The 18,526-nt window shown below is 33.7% G+C and overlaps 1 protein-coding gene across 1 annotated transcript; it reads right to left on the bottom strand.

Annotated features, from left to right (window-relative positions):
* Window positions 1-553: 553 nt before the first annotated feature.
* Window positions 554-14,791, bottom strand: LOC148615516 (uncharacterized). The gene is made up of 5 exons (XM_088581788.1): window positions 14,697-14,791; window positions 10,381-11,574; window positions 5,169-5,254; window positions 1,812-1,995; window positions 554-904 (listed from the first exon to the last, which is right to left on the bottom strand). The coding sequence occupies exons 2-5, from the start codon at window positions 11,075-11,077 to the stop codon at window positions 639-641; spliced, it is 1,233 nt and encodes a 410-aa protein (XP_088437914.1). The 5' UTR covers window positions 11,078-11,574; window positions 14,697-14,791; the 3' UTR covers window positions 554-638.
* Between the last annotated feature and the right edge of the window lie 3,735 nt (window positions 14,792-18,526).

The following is an 18,526-nucleotide window of genomic DNA, read 5'->3' as shown; positions in this document are numbered from 1 at the left end:
ATAGGCGTTAACAAGTATAATTCAAGTTACATTGATCAAGACAGTTCCATTGTCCAAAACAAATTATAAAATACGACAAAAGACCATGTTCACACACCAAAAAATCTATGATGATTAGTAATGAAAAGATTGACATTCGAACTTGGCTGATGAATATCAATTATATTTTTCTCTATTTATACTGCAGTAAAACTGGTGAGTATGCAGCATGGTCCCATCTGTGCTTCATTCCTTTGGTTATATATGTTTTCTTCTATAAATATAAGTGTAGATAAATGCTTAAAGTAAGTCTTATTTTAAACAGATGATTACTATAACAAAAAGCAAATGAAAAGCTGAGTCCCATAGCTTTAAACGTTTTATGCACAGTGCAGTAAAGCAATGTTTTTTCTCGATATTTGACGCTTCGCACTACATCCTATATAGTTGTTGAAGTGGGTCTTGTTTAGCTGTTGTCTGGAAATACTTATGCATCTACCCAGTTCTATATTATCATTATTATATTTCGATAAAAACATGGACCTCACAGATAACTCCAGAATAATATACAAGCTCATTTTCTATTTTTTAATAAACAAAAAAAATAATTTGGCACAGTAATTAAAACAACAATAATATTAATAGGCCAAGGCAACATTTTATTTCTTCTTCCTACTAGATGTCAATTTCTCCTTAGCTAATTGAAACATTCTACTTAAGAAATTAATTGGTCCTCTCAGTTGCATTTTGGATGTTCCTGTTTCCTTTTTGTTCTCCACACGTAACGTAGGTTGTGGAAGGGATGGATCTAATTTGTGTTTTATTAAAGCCAGAATTCCCACTAGAAGTTCATCGATGTTATGGTTGATTCCAGCAGAAACCTCCATATATCTGGCATCATACATTGAAGCTGAGTCTTGTGCTTCTGAAATTATATTGAAATGATCTGTGAACAATCTGTTCTCTAGACCGAGAGTTAAAAAAATCATTGAATAACTCAGACTCTCTCACAACAATTACCAGGCAACTATAGTAGGTTTGTTATCGCTGGAAAGCACGCAATCAATTAACTTTTTAAAATGTAGTTTAGAGAAGTAGCAAGTTTAAAATCTATTTTGTTCCCTATTTTTAAGTGGCAATGATGGTATTAGGATCCCATTCGATAATTGATTGTAATCTGAGATCATCTTATAATTACGATATACGGGAGATGTCGGGGTGTAATAACACAGTTAATGGTTACAAGACGGAGGTAGAAAACGTGTATGTATTATTGTAATTGAGTAGAAAACGGCAGGTGTGCACATAAATATAAGATACGACTTCTCTCCCAAAAATAACAGATCAACTTTATCTGCCAGTGTAATGATGGACAGTTTGGGTGTTACACATCGCTCAGTTTTAGTATTATAAGTGGATAAGATAAAGATAAAAAGTGTCAATACTAATTCTCATGTGTTACATGTATAAACTGCATGTTAGATTTTAATGAAACTTAAAACCTATGTAAATATACATGGAGAAAGTTAATTATGTGTGGATGACTACAAATAAAGCCGATTTGGTCCCTTTTGAGAGTTTGCTCACAGTATTAAATGAGATAACTGTATTGGATATTGGTGACGACAAATCCTCAAATACTATACAGGTATAAATTTTTACAGTGGAAACCTTCAGGTAGATTTAAATTGATACAAGTTGTCATTTTAGATATTATTCCATGAAATTCGATGTTACGACGAATGCTGTATTATAGATCTAATTTAAACTCGTGTTTCTGTATAACTTTCTCTTTAATTGCGTGCTATAACATTTTACACATGTACATATACCTTCAGTTTTAACTTTACGTTTCCGAACCAGATCCAGTTTATTTCCCACCAGAACTATAGGTCTATCTGTACCCAAGTCCATTCTCAGCTCTGACAAGAGATCTAAGGAGACATCAAACGTATCTCTATGTGCAATGGAGAAGACAACTAGATAGGCATCAGCCTGCACATTCTCTAAATTTATCTGTAATACATAAAATATGTGATACGAAGGAACCAGAGATTTTGTTCTGTATCTACTAACCTTTAAAACAACATAACACATGTTTTACGTTGATTAGTTAATATTGGAAAAACTACATCTTACTAAATTATTTCCAATACTTAAACTCAGAAGATACAAGTGAACAAGAAAGCAGTAAGCATGTAAATCTAAAATGGCAATTTCACTAACAGTATATTCAGTCAAATTGATCGGTCTGTTACTGTAATAAACAATTGTTATTCGCTTCCTGAACAAACTTAATGAATAACAAGCACGCCATAAAAGACCTCGACACAACAAAACTTGGAATAAAATGCTTTATAGGGAGCAGCTTGATGTGACCACATAGAGCTTTGCTGGAACAGGAATCTTCCTCTTTATTTCCTTCCTTCATATACACACTCCCCTTTACTTAAAGCTTTATCTTTGTTTTATATATTGTTTGCCTTACTTGTACATACTATAATATCGAATTATGTATATCATGAAATCATACTCTAACTACCAGTTATCAATTGTATCTATAGAGGACTTCATAAGTGGGATTTCACTTGTGTCCAATCCTACTGCTTTATTTGCAATAAAATATGTATAAATAAACTAGGAATTGACAGAATATTGATACAGCTTTAACTGGAATAAAGACAAAGAACTTCAATGTTCGCTGTAAGACATAAGAAATATACAATTTATACGAAGTTTAACAAAATGCTGATCCCTCTTTAGCAATAATCATCTTGAAGATAAGGGCAATCAGTAAATCATTGAAGGTCAGGGCAATCAATAAATCATTGAAGAAAAGGGCAATCAGTAAATCATTGAAGGTCAGGGCAATCAATAAATCATTGGAAGACAGGGCAATCAATAAATCATTGAAGATAAGGGCAATCAATAAATCATTGAAGGTCAGGGCATTCAATAAATCATTGAAGATAAGGGCAATCAGTAAATCATTGAAGGTCCGGGCAATCAATAAATCATTGGAAGACAGGGCAATCAATAAATCATTGAAGGTCAGGGCAATCAATAAATCATTGGAAAACAGGGCAATCAATAAATCATTGAAGATCTGGGCAGTCAATCAATCATCGAAGGTCAGGGCTATCAATAAATCATTGGAAGACAGGGCAATCAATAAATCATTGAAGGTCTGGGCAGTCAATAAATCATTGAAGGTCAGGGCAATCAATAATCTCCTTGAAGGTAAGGGCAGTCAATAAATCATTGAAGGTAAGGGCAATCAATAAATCATTGAAGGTCAGGGCAATAAATAATCTCCTTGAAGCTAAGGGCAATCAATAAATCTTTGAAGGTCAGGGCAATCAATAAATCATTGGAAGTCAGGGCAGTCAATACATCATTGAAGGTCAGGGCAATCAATAACCTCCTTGAAGGTAAGGGCAGTCAATAAATCATTGAAGGTCAGGGCAATCAATAACCTTCTTGAAGGTAAGGGTAGTCAATAAATCATTGAAGGTAAGGGCAATCAATAAATCATTGAAGGTCAGGGCAACCAATAAATCATTGACGGTTAGGGCAGTCAATAAATCATTGAAGGTCAGGGCAATCAATAAATTACTGAAGGTCAGGGCAGTCAATAATCATTGAAGGTAAGGGCAATCAATAAATAATTTGGATCCGCCAAAACCTTCCTGTATGGAACTTAGTTGTAAAATTGTGTAGAGATTCAAATACTTTCACTCAAATTTTTGTTAAAAAAATGTTCATTCGTGGGAACCCCTAAAATCAATCCAATCTAAGTCTGACTTTGGTGGTATGGAAACTCGTGATACAATTTTAGATAGATCAATACACATATACTTTAGTTTATAAAATGCTTTATTCTAATTCCCTAGTCCTAAACAGTAAGAGTTTTAACCCCGAAATTCAATCAAAATCATTCTTTGTGGTTGAAATATAGAACAATTTCATACTGATCCATATACGCTTTTACTCATGCAATTGTTTGGATGACAAAGAAAATGCTTGTTTCAGTCCCAAACCATAACTACAAAAATAGATTCCAGGCTGATCTTTTTGGTAAAGAATATTCTGGTACAGTGTCATAGAGATCCATACCCTTAAACTTCAGTTTTACAGTTAAATTTTATAAAATTAATATTCGTGGCCCCTATTTCCAGTTCGGTTGGGACAACAACCCCAAAAATCAATACCGACCTACCTTTTGTGGTTAGAGACCGTGATTGACCAAAATGACTGTTAAAGTGTTTACGGACGAAGACAACTCCATGATGCCACATATCAACTCTAAGTGTTTGTTTTAACACTTCCAGGCAACACCCAAGATTGCGGTTAACTGTTTTTGAATATTATTTGAAATTGGTTAATAAGTTCTCGAAACAACCTGCCTACATTCCTGAAGAAACTGAATAAGATCGTCATAACCAATATATAGGATAGAGTATAGAACCCGGATTATGACTTAATACATTAACTGCCTTAGTTCATCAATCGGTCAACAGGACCGACGTAATGATTTCGTGTTTTTGACAGGTTCAATATACAGGCAAATGATTTACTGCCACTGCAGCTGAAGTTATGTGTAAAGTTAACGGTTAATGGTAAGTCAATTAAACACTATGAAAACAATATGTATTACACAAGTTTTCAAAGCGTGTCAAACATCTTACAGTATATCTCTTAAACTCACACCATGATTTATTGAATCTTTTGAATTTTACAATGTATGCTCTGACAAAATCTGATAATTTTATGAAAAGGCTGGTGAATTTTTTATCATTACAGAAGGCTCAGTGAATGTGTGTTAGAGCTTGATAATGGTTCATACCCTGCTATCTCCCTGTAAAACATTGGTATAAATACTTATCAAATGACAGTCGTTTGGAACAAAGTCAAATATTAATGTTCTGTCTTACACACACTGTGTTATCGGTAATAAAATAACTTGCGTTGAGGTTGAACGAACATATGATTACCATACATTGTGCAGGTATACTGCATAGGAGATATACCACTTTCTACCTTCCACTGCAGTTATGTCTCGCAAAACAAACTGATATTAAATGGTAGCAAGAGATACTGCGTTTTCTTCTACAAAGAAATAGAGTACTGTGAAGGATAATATTGGTAATATAACATTACACCTCTTAAATAAAATATACAATAATTACCTCGTACTCTCTGGAATCTAAAAATTCAAGAGTTGATTCATCTCCGTTCAACAGTACAGGAACAACCGCATTATCCTCGTCTTGATCTGAAAAAATCTCAAAACATTCATATATTCTACTAGCTCAGTTTCTTAAACTAGAAAAAAACAGTAATTCGTTCTTTGGCTTTTAAATTTGTCAACAACAGATAACAACAGATTAAAGCTGTGCGAAACGTCAACACGTCAACAAAAGTTTGTTGCAGAAAACCTCGTGGCAAGGGACAAAGAGCAGGAATCGTAAACCCTGTAACTCAGATAGGTAATCGTAAAACCTGTAACTCAGATAGATAATCATTAAGCATATGACTCTGAAAGGGAATCGTAAAGCATGTGACTCAGTTGGGAAGTCGTAAAACCTGTGACTCATAGGGGGAATCAGAAAGCCTGTGACTCAGACGGGGAGGGGGAAACCTGTGAGTCAGAGAGGGAATTGTAAAGCCTGTGACTCAGAGAGGGAATCGTATAACCTGTGACTCAGAGGGGAGATCGAAAAGCCTGTAACTTAGAATGAGGATTGTAAAGCCTGTGACCCGGAGGGGGTCGTAATCGTTTTTGATGCATTTAAAGACTCATCAAACATGTATAAGGGGCAGAAATGAAAGACTCACTTAACAAGTATGACCGACAGAATTTGAAGACACTAAAGACTCACTAAACAAATATTTCGGACAGAATTCAAAGACTTATAAAAACTCACTAAACAAGTATGGTGGGTAGAATTTAAATACTCTCTAAACAGGTATGACGGACAGAATTGAAAGACTCATTCAAGACTCACTAAACAAATATTTTGTAGAGGATTCAAAGACTTATAAAGACTCACTAATCAAGTATGGTGGGTAGAAGTTAAATACTCTCTAAACAGGTATGACGAACAGAATTTATAGACTCACTAAATAAGTATAATGGGTAGAATTGAAAGACTCACTATACAAGTATGACGGACAGAATTGAAAAAAAATGCTTAAAGCAAGTGTAACGGACACAATTTAAAGATTCACTAAACAAGTAAAACGAGCAGAATTTAAATACCCACTAAACAAGTATGAGGGGCAGAATTTTAAAGAATGACTGGAAGAATTTTTAAAACGACTCACTTAACAAGTATGAGGGTCGGAATTCAAGTAGTACTCCTGCTAAGAATCATGCAAAATGTGATTCGTGGTTTGAAAACCTACATATTTTTATTTTTGATATTTTGTTTAAAATGTCATAGTAAACAGAAAGTAACATGTGGCTTTTCATACAACTCTTGTTCATAGGAGATAAAAATTATATGGAATGTATTGTAGAATCCAATATTAAGGGAGATAACTCAGTAAATGACACTAAAATTCAATAGAAACTATTAGATTTTCCATGGGGATTATCTCCTAAGAGCAGGCAGATTGGAATGAATAATTATACATTTCAATATATAGACCTATAAAGCAACTTAATAACAAAAATAAAAATATGTTGCCTTTTATGAAGTGTACCACATTTTACAAAATTTGCACGGTTCTTACAAAGACTGCTACTTAAAGATTCACTGTATAAATATACATGTATCGGACTGAACTTAGATGTATACTCAGTCGCCATCCTTCTCCATACTTCGTTTTTGTTGCCTACCGCTAAAAAGCATTGTGCTATTTTTAGATGATTGAACATAGAAACAGATTATTAGAATATATTTTTTAATTAGTTGAAATATTCAAACAGCACAAAATATCGGTAATTTCTCAATTTAGTTTCAAAAGAATTTAAAATGTTGAAAATAACAACTACATAGTAATTTTGGCTGGAAACCCCATTTAATTTGAAATTTTGTTTTATATGATTGAGGCATGCCAAAAGCTTGTGTAAAATTACCAATTCATTGCCAATTATTTTTGCTGAACTATTTTTAATTTTGCTGAATTTCAGAGGGATTTGGTAGCAGATTAAGAAGCTAAAGATCTCTGTTTATTTTGTAATTTAGTTATTAGGAATAATTGGCAAAATGTTCTGCTTACAACTTAACAGGCCATCACAGACATAAAGACATAGCTGAAACCTGGGCAGAAATATGTTTAATTCCGTAGTGGAATTCTTTTGTCCTGTTGTACATCAATTAAATGCCAAATACAATTAGTATTTTTTATATCTAATATATACTTGTTATCTGCCTGGCAATTAGTGAAGTAAGGTTATAGTCTCTCCGATGATGGTTGGCTATTTCAATACATATTTTTTTATATTTATTTAGTTAACTACCCTTTACAACGGAGCCAGTCGTCGACCAGAGTAATCGATTACTGCGTCTAATATAAAGTAAAAGTTGCATATAAAATAAAATCTAAAACCTCGGTCAGCCCCGAGAACTTTTGTCTGAACATGCCAGTTAACTGTAAATGATGTTTAATTAGAAATCATAAATGCAAAAGAAAGGGTACGTTTTTTAGCTTACAGTATACTTGTAATATGAGCATTATAATGTATGGCTTTGTTTTCAGCTATCGACAGTTGCAAAAATGAGAAACCACCTTAAAGGAATTGTAAGAAGACATTTAGATTATACAACCTATTTTAGATTAAATTATGAATTACTAATACTGTGGTGATTTTATTTAATAGAGGTTGGGCAGGTGTTTCAAATAAAGCAGACATAAAGCGAACGCAGGTGTGCATTATTTTGAAATGCAAACATTTCTAATCATATGACGTCATGATATAGGAAAAAAATGTAATGTAACATGGAAGGGTAGTCATTTGTCATTACTAGTGTGTTATTACAGAGATCTAGAATACTAGATAAAGACAACCTGTATCGTAGAAAGTCAGGAATATAACAGTCTTTTCATGGGACAGAGGCAAATTACACATTGGTATATCAGCTATATACTAAACCATGTTTAAATGAAAGGTTATAACAAAATTACCAATCTGATCAACTCTAGGTGAAAGTCAAAAAGAAAAACCAAAATGAGAGGTCCGTATAACTAGTGGCAAGATCAAGAGAAAACAGGAAGGTTTGGGACACACCGCGCCAAACCTTAAGCTTCCATGACGGTTAATTATTTCCGGTTTATTAAAATACAAACGGGCAACATCAAAAATTGGTAAAATCAGTCGTCAAATCAATACAGTAAATATGACCAAAAATAAGTGAAAATGAAAGGAACACAGTTAAATTAAAATACAAGTTCAAATAAGAAGACACAAAATTCAAAATAAATATTGAACTTTGTGGGGAAGACGTGTCAAAGACAGATCGACATTGATCCAAATGGACCAAGCCCCGCCAACAAATGTGTAATATAAATGATCTAAATTTAATCACGAATTCTTTATATTTTTATGTTTAAAGTCGTTACATTATCAATGATAACTATGAAATATCTTTTTTATTACAATTTAAAAAATGATACGTACTTTGTAAGACTGTAAACAAACACCACATGGTATATCCAGAATAAGCTGTCGAATATGCAGCTATAATGTCAAGCTTAAGAAAATATAACTCCTATACTAAATTTTAGGTCCAGACTTCATACATGTCCTTGAAATAAGACTCAAAAAAATTTGTATGATATGACCCATTAGGTCAAATACACAAGTCACTTACGGCATGATTGTTCACTACCAAAACAAGATGTGAATATTATTTAAGGTCAAAAACTGAACTTCATATCAAAGGTCAGGCATTTCACATTAAATATCAACACAACATTAAAACTTCAAATTGACACTACCTTCTAATAATATAGTTCAAACAGTTAAATTTACATTAATATGATATGAATAATCGTATACATATAACAAACATAACAAACATTATGTTCAACATCCAGAAATCAAAATGCCAAATCTTTACTGGAATTTTCATTGACATATTTCAAACATAAAAATAAGAAGCTACAAAGGTGGCAAGCTTCTTTAAAAAGCAAAACTTGTAGTATTGTATCGGAAGATCAAGTACAGACAGACTTAGAATTCAGTGCATATAAAGGAAAAGTTGATGAGACAAAATATTTGTCAACTTTATAAACAATCTAAGATTGGAACTTACAGACAGTTCAACGATTGATGGAAATACTGATGTCCAACACTGATAAGAGTAATCAACCAAGATAAAATATCAAAGAAGCTTGGGGAAATCATTACTATCATTGAGAAACACACCCACTAATTATAACCAGTCATTTATTTTTTTAATTACTTTTATAGGCATATATGAGCATAAAACTCACAAAGTTCAAGATCAAAACAGATTCAGAAGCTGAATTGCGTACGCTGTGGGTGATTGTACCTTTATCAAAGGCTCACATAAGCAACTGATAAGGTATATATATATATAACCATTTAAAGGGAGATCGTAAGTTCTGAGTTACTAAGAAGTAAAGTTTTAAATGTGTAAGTAGAGTCTCTGGTATGTTGTTCGTAGACTTCGATAGCTATCCTTAAAGTATGAGTAGATATTTTCAAGTTAAGAGTTCTTAATAATAATTCGGCGTGCCCATGTGACATTTCACTCCTAGAAATTAGAATAGCATATGAAGGAGTAATAAAAATGTTATAAAAAACGATTTTAAGTAAATACCTTTCAACCAAGTACAATGTACAATCACCAACGTTTCTCTCCCACGAACGTTTCTCTCCCCCGAACTTTAATTCTCTCTATTGCAACTTTTACTTGCACATTGAATTTTGTGAGTAACAGTTTGTACTAAAAAAAGTTTCTATCTGATATGGTAAACTTAATCTTAACTATTTTTTTTTAAAAATGTATAGAGTACTTTTGTTTTTCACCTTGGGCTGGAAATAAAGACGTGTGATAAATCAGTCTTGTTTTTAAATTGCTAATTTGTTGATTTATATATATTTTTATATAAATATTGATTGTACAGAAAAGGCAGAATTGTCAGAACTTGGGTAGTAGATATTAGCTCTCAATTAAATACTACTGATAACTTCTAAAAAAGAGAGTTACGCAAAATGAACCTTACACAATCAAAACATTCCTAGTCTAGTGAGAACCAATCATTGACCAATAATTGAAACAATATATAGTACACTGTATCAACGTTGTATGAAAATTATGTAAACTTCTTGCAAAATGTCCTCAAAAAATATATAGTTCATGAAATAAATATATTTTATGCAAATTTTCAAAATAATATGTACAGAAAATAAACAACTATACATACCAACTGAATTATCAAAAGCGACATATTCAGACGTCATAAACTGTTGTGTTATTGAAGTTTTTCCAACTCCGGTAGATCCTAGCACTACAACCTTGAAGTAAGATACTTCCGTCGGATTGTTTTGTGTTTTCTCGACTTGTACTTCTAGCGGAACGCGACGATTCGGTCGAGGACTAGGAGTATACTCATATCTTATGCGCTCTGCTGATGTGTTTCGATCACCTCGTTTTCTGAAGGAATCGCCTCTATTCACTATCCCTTTTGACGTTGTTTTGAAGGATCTGACCCTCCTTATTGCATGCGTTCGTTCTTTATTATCTTGAAGGTCTTCACGAGAAAGTTGGTGTAGATTTGGTGTGCTGGAAGAAGGTAAACTTCCCCTTCGATTCATACGCTGTTCATAAGCTGATACTCTTATCGCGATTTCTTTTTCCTTTGAATCACAAGGTGAGTCTTTTCTCAGTTTTGATCGTAAATGTGCAGGTGGTCTCTTCCGAACCCTTTCTCTCTCGAGCTCTCCGGCGTCTCTAAAGGATCCAGATCGAAGAGGCAACAGACGTTTTTCACAGTCCTCCCGAAAAGATCCCGTTCTAGAAACCATATTTTCTGGATTCAAATGTGACTGTGCCATTGAAGGATTAGAGTTACTGTATGAACCGTGACAAACTTTACATTCAACGTAATGGTCTATCGTCATTTCTCTGTTTCCTTCTCTGACAACGTATTACGGAAAACCAATCATTAACGAAAAATAGCTACAGAACTACCTCACTCTGAATTAATTTCAAATAAAATAGCGAAAGAATTCACATCTTAAATTAAGAGCGAGTTTTATCCAAGTTACGACTCATTTATGCTAAATTAAAATCCAATTCGAGAAATCACAAGAAACGTGTATTGATCAGAGAGGAGCATCGCCACTGTTATCTATTTGGTGGGAACATAGCATCGTCACAGCTATCTGTATAGTGAGGAAGATAGAATCAGATGCTGATTCATCTGAGTGCTCTGGTCGTGTTTTTTCTTGTCTGAACATATCGCTGTCAGATGAAAGTACCTATATCCTTGTTTTATTTATACATAGATTGCAAAATTAACCTCGATGCTCAAATTGATGATAAAGAGATCAACCCGGAAGCCTCCAGGGGCCTTATAATACAGCTGTGTATTCCAACCAATGGTTCTGCAATGTATCTTTATAAAAAAAATCTTTCTGTAACTAGTTAGAAACATAAGACTGGTGGAACATTAAATCTCGTATCAAACGTTCTGTACAACTTTAAGATCATTAGAAAAACGTACAAAAACAACTGAATTAAGTAAATGATTTTCGTAAAATTGTAGTTTGTTAAAGGCGCTTTACACAATTAATGTCGAAAATGCAATTTCCAATTATATGATAATAACTATAAACTATATACTCTAATATGATGTACACAACTGTTTTTTTTTTCTTTGTGTACGTTGATCAAACTAATACACTTATACATTTTAAAGAACAATATGCAAGTGTATATGGTAGATGTTACTGTGGCGATACGAGTGATTGTATGGTTTGTAGATAAAATGGAGTGATGGCAAATACCGATTAAGTGTTTCCCGTCACGTCATGTACTATTCAAGTCATTACTTTTCCAGCGTAACTACTGAAAGTCAATGTCAGTCATAATTGCATCCGTTCAGGATAAACATTGTCGTTTCTGTACTTTTATGAGTGTAATTGATAGGTATAAAATTCGGAGGAAAATTTATAAGAGTTATAACAATCTAGATTTTTCTTACGCAATAGATATGTCGGTTTTATGACGATTTTTTCTGCTATTGCAATCAAGTTTTTGCGAAGATGTAAGCATATAATTCAATTAGTAAAATAAAAAAGAAATCTGTTGAAGTATTCTGTTTATTTGTAAATATTGCCGTCAACTTGATAGGTGGTAGTTGAGTATGATGGAAATTGTATTAAATTGTTTTAGTATCCAGCATCATCCAAACCCACACCCTTTCCAAAGTGCCCACAAAAATATTAACCTGTCCAAGTTAACATGCCATTCAACTGTTGTGTGTTTTCAAGAGAAGACAATGGTCTATTAGAATATACTAATGTTTTAGTTAGAGATGTATGTGTAAAAGTTGTAAACCATGACTACACGGGTAGCAAATTTTACACGTGTAGAAGTACTATTAAAATAATCTACCAGCTTTTAGTAATAATGTATAGTAAGATCATTTCCGAAAATTTTCTCTATTTTCATTGAAATTGGACTGGTTTACGGCACTTAAACAGATATGATATGTACATATTTTCCTTAATTAAATACAATGTTTTAAATCTTTGCATTTTGAAGGTTCAAGAAATTCGAAAAAATTGTCGTAAAAATAAAAAGTCATGATAACCCATTTAAATACCGTATAGCTGGTAATTTTAGCGGTGTGCTAATTTTGGTGTATTTTAGCGATCTGTCTAAAACGCCAAAATAAATTCCGCTCTGGGCTTAAGTATATTGTGCACCACTAGATATGAGCCAAAATAAGGGGCTTAAGTATATTGAACACCATTACGAATGCGCGAAAATAAGGGGCTTAAGTGTCTTGTGCACACCACTAGGCATCCGCCAAAATAAGGGGCTTAAGTGCATTGTGCACCACTAGGCATCCACCAAAATAAGGGGCTTAAGTGCATTGTGCACCACTAGGCATCCACCAAAATAAGGGACTTAAGTGCATTGTGCACCACTAGGCATCCACCAAAATAAGGGGCTTAAGTGTAGGCAGGCCTTTATCAGAATGAATCTAACAAACAGACATATCTCTGGTTTCCCGTCATTCTGCTCCTACACTAAATATGTTTGATCTGACCATGAATTCCCTTTATTCCGCTTCCACACCAACTTTTAATATGTTTGATCTGATCATCAATTACGGTCATTTCACTCCTACCCTTAATCTGTTTATCTAACTGTTGTTTCCCGTCTTTTATCTGTTTGATCTAACCGTGATTACCCGTCATTTCACTCCTACCCTTAATCTGTTTATCTAACTGTTGTTAACCATCTTTTATCTGTTTGATCTAACCGTGATTACCCGTCATTTCGCTCCTACCTTTTACCTGCTTGATCGGACCGTGATTACCCGTCATTTCACTCCTACCTTTTATCTGTTTGATCTGATCGTGATTACCCGTCATTTCGCTCCTACCTTTTATCTGTTTGATCTGACCGTGATTACCCGTCATTTCACTTCTACAGCTAATCTGTTTGATCTGACCGTGGTATTCCGACGCATTTTCTCACATTGTTCATTCCGAATTCAATTTAGATTTTATTTGGTGAACTGTGTTGCCACTGTGCTATTTTTTGTATCATTTCGCTCCTACAACTAAACTGTTTGATCTAACCGTGATTTCCCGTTATTTCGCTCCTACAGTTATCTGACCTAACAGTGTTTCCCGTCATTTCACCTCTATCTTTAATCTGTTTGATCTGACCGTCATTACACTCCTAACCTTAATCTGCCTGACATAACAGTGATTTCCCATCATTTCACCCCTAAAGCATATTCGTATTATCTAACCGTGCCGTGGTTTACCATCATTTCGTTCTTACAATCAATCTGTTTCATTCCTACACTTAATCTGTTTGATCAAACAGTGTCTTCCCGTCATTTCACTTCTACCTTTAATCTGTTCGATCTCGCCGTGAATTTCCGTCACTTAACTCCTACCTTTTACTGTTTGATCTGACCGTGGTTCCTCGTCATTTCACATCTACACTTTTTTTTATCTGACCGTGGTTTCTCGTCATTTCACATCTGCACTTAATCTGTTTGATCTAAGTGTGGTTTCACGTCATACCCAACTACCATTAATCTGTTTGATCGAATCCTTGATTCCCGTCATTTCGCTCCTACAGTTAATTTGTTTGATCTAACCGTGGTTTCCCGTCATTTCACTCCTACACTTAACCTGTCTGACCTAACAGTGGTTTCAGGTCATTTCACTCTTACAATTAATCTGTTTATTAAAAATGTTGTTTCCCGTCTTTAATATGTTTGATCTAATCGTGAGTACCCGCCATTTCACTCCTACATCTAATCTGTTTGATCTGACCGTGATTACCCGTCATTTCACTCCTACCTTTAATATGTTTGATCTAACCGTGGTTTCACATCATTTCGCTCCTGTACTTAATCTGTTTATCTGAACGGTCTTACCACTCAAACGTGTAATCCACTCAATCTGCACGTGGTTTACCGCCATATTACTCATGCAAAAAATCTGATCAATCTGACCATGTAGTTCTCTTTGATTTCACTCTCACCCGAAATCCGTTCTGTTTACTTCGAAATATGATGCAAAGCATTTATGTGGAACTAAATATATTCCGATACACCTATAACAGACTTATACACTCGTGCACTCGCATCAATTCAAGATGTACAAGTAACGCCAATTTTACTCACATTTCGATCTGTGCCAATTGGGAAAATTACCAATATGAAACATCAAATCTTACGTGAGAATTATTTTCCTCGCTTAATAATTAGTTTCTGTATTTTTTCTCTATATTTGGTAATACTGAGCAACTGAAGACTGCTTAAATGCCTTCTAAACAGATTGCTCTTCGATTTGTAATAATACAATTTCCTCAATCTGTTTAGTAATTTCCGTACAAAATTGTGATCTAATTGCAATTACAAAAAGGATACCAAAAGCGGGACTCCATTTTAAGTAAACGGTAAATGATAACACTGTATTTTTGTCCGTTGATCTACAAATATACACTAGTTGTTATGGCAATGCTAAAGAATAGATGAATCACTCACCTAGAACGCGTTTTATATTTTAAAAATTCAATCAGTTAAAAGCTTTTCCCTATCTGCTACAGTTCTTAAAGCAAGTGACAAAAAAATTAAAAATATCATTTTTTTTCCTTTTCAAGGACAGTTAATTACTCCTAAAAGGGGTTCTTTCTTAACTCTACTCAGTTAAATCTTTTATAGAGCTGTTCAACATTTTCATTTTGTCTTTTATGAGCAGTATTCTGTTCAAGGAGTCGTCCTGACCTACACTTATGTAAGGCCATTAAAAGATCATTTCGCCAATCATCTGATTGTTTCCAATATCTCAAGATATTGGCTTAAATGTATGAAGTCGTTCAGAGTTTGCATGAATGTTCTTTGAAGTATCCTACGCAACAATACATCGCGTTTGTGTTTTTGAGCTGTGAAAATATGCATTTATACATATTTATTCCATGTTCCAGATATATCTTGTATCTTATCTCATTAACATATGAGATATCTTATACAATATATAAGCTATATCATAAACACATATACAGAGGAAGATGTTTACAAAATGCTGGAATTTTGAATATTTGTCCAGTGTAGTGGACGTGTTTTTCAACAAACGGGCGGCATTCCAATGGGAATAAATTGTGCTCCATTACTTGCTGACCCATTCCTTCACTCTTGTGAGGCTGACTTTATAGCTGATCTGATCTGAAAATAAGAATATCGTTTGGCTAAATCCTTTAATCTCAGTTTCCGCTATATAGATGACGTACTATCTTTAAACAATTCTAATTTCGGGGATTTGATACATCGCATCTATCCCCAAAGAACTTGAGATAAAGGATACTACAGACACTGTGAAGTCAGCCTCATATCTTGACCTACACTTAGAAATCGATGGTAAAGAAAAACTATTGACCAAACTTTACGACAAACATGATGACTATTCATTCAAATTGTCAACTTTCCTTTCATCTGTGGCAACATCCCTTCAGCACCTGCATATGGAGTGTTCATATCACAACTCATACGTTATGCCAGAGCTTGCCGACTTTTTGTATCGCGCTAGAACTCTAACAAATAGGCTTCTGGAACAGGGTTATGCTGCTACAAGATTGAAGTCATCACTACAGAAGTTTTATGGTCGTCATCACGAACTCGTGGATCGTTATGGTGTATCCATCTGCACCATGAAACCGATTTATTCAACGGGTCAGTTTTCCTTTCCTCGTTTGTCTACCCCGGACTTGACTTTTTATGAGCAACTCGGCGGGTGTGTGTAGAAAAGCAGAGGACGCTTACCCTACCGGTGCACCTGATCCATGCTCCCAGTTTTTAATGGAGTCCGAGTTGCTCATTTGCTTTTGTTACTTTGTATGTATGGTTTTAGTTACTTTATGTTCTTTGTTGTGTATGTCTGTTTTCCATGTCTGGTCTTTGTCCCTGGATTACATTCTTTTGATTACCGCTATAACCTTGGTTCCCTTGATTACTCTTTATAAGGTATCTTAATCAAACGTTTTAATATAAGATATTTCGTATACTGTATAAAGTATATGAGATATCTTATATTAAAAACGTTAGATTAAGATGCCTTATAAAGTTTATCCTTTATTAGTTATCTCATAATTTAATAAGATATCTTGTAAAATTTATAAGATATCTTATTAAAAATAGAAGATATCTCATAAATTATATACGATATCTTTAAAGTGGAATAAATATAAATAAGGAGTGCCATATGAAAAACACGGCCGTCATTTTCCTGCTGTGCGTCGGTCCAATAAATTTCCATCGCTAAAAGCCCATCGATCGGCAAACCCTTCAGCTCATGGGAATGATTAAACATATATAGTATGCCAGTTCACCTTCGATCGCACATCAACATTTTGTTTGCCGAAACGAGTTTTGTTTTTTTTGTAAATTTTCGTCGGAAAAATTCAATACTTTATGACAATGTTTTTAATTTGGTGAAAGGTTCAATTTTATGGTATTTATTATAGGAGGAGTGTACAATACTAATTTTCATAAAAGAATTTAAAAAAGTGAAAAATATTAACCCTATCCCTAGAAAACTGTGTCGGTATCAAACAAAATTCTCATTCCAGCATACTGACACGGTAATACTCATATTTTCGGCATTCATAATTAAGATAATGATGTATCCAACACATCTGATCAATTCAGACGCTTATATTTTCCTTTAGGGGTTACAATTATTGTAATCAAAATAAGGGGAATTTTCTGAATTTTTTCTATATCCACAGTTATAGTCATTTTTCTTCACATCGTAGTTCATATCAGTCTTTGTATGATACAGTACAATTAAATAGTGTCTAAGCTTTCAAATAAGCTCCAGTAATAAATATTTGAACTTTTTCAAGTCCAATTAAGTGAAGAATTGGCACCCATATCTCGGAAAAATTACCACAACATGAAACAAAATGTTAAATTTTAGCATAAAAACGATATTGAAAAGACGTGTTGGGAACTATTGCTTTAGCTATCGATATACTCAATATATGTACTCTTTTCAATCGCTTATTTCTCAGATTCAATGTAACAGTAATAAATTTTCATAAAAAGGGGATTTTTTTGGAATTGCATATTTTCTTCCATTTCACCTGTAATAGGCATTTAGTTTCAAACACCGTTCATCAAACAAGCTTTTGTATATTTAAATGCAATTATGTAGCATCAATGCATTATTAAATTTAGGCGACGGAATGGTACCCCTTAATCCCATAACCCACTGCCCCAATACGATAGAAAATGAACGTTTATATCATACACAAACTGCACATAATTCAAATGTACCCTTTTTGCATTCATGATGAAGATACCTCTAACATTTTCTCCAGGACATGAACTAAAAATCTCCGCTTTCTTTTTCACAGAGATTACGAAATAATAAAAAGGGGAATTTCTTGCAGGATTTCAATATTTTTGTCATTTTGTCAGTGATTTGTAAGCGCCTTAATTGATCAGATATGTTATGAACATCATTATCTTACTTATAAATGCCTAAAATATGAGTTCTACAATGTCAGTTTGCTGTGAATGAGAATTCTGTTTGTTAAATTATCTATCGAATGATACCAAATTTGAGACGTTTTAGTCGAGTAATAACTTGTGGAGTCGAATTAATGTGACTTTTGACCGAAAAATTGAAAATCACATTTTTTGCATTTTTTGATAAATTCTGACTACGAAAATCGCTAAAAATCATCAAAAGAACCCAAGAAGTAAAAATTGTGATAGTAATAAACAGAAAATACCATATAAGCCATTTTTTACTGAAGCATTAATACTCTAGGGGTTTTGACATTGAAAAATATGTCAATTTAAGTGAATT

This window comes from Perna viridis, chromosome 5, assembly GCF_037379345.1.
Source record: "Perna viridis isolate PV_CMFRI_1.1 ecotype Kerala chromosome 5, ASM3737934v1, whole genome shotgun sequence".
NCBI lineage: Eukaryota > Metazoa > Mollusca > Bivalvia > Mytilida > Mytilidae > Perna > Perna viridis.
This window is presented reverse-complemented; position numbering and strand designations above follow the sequence as displayed.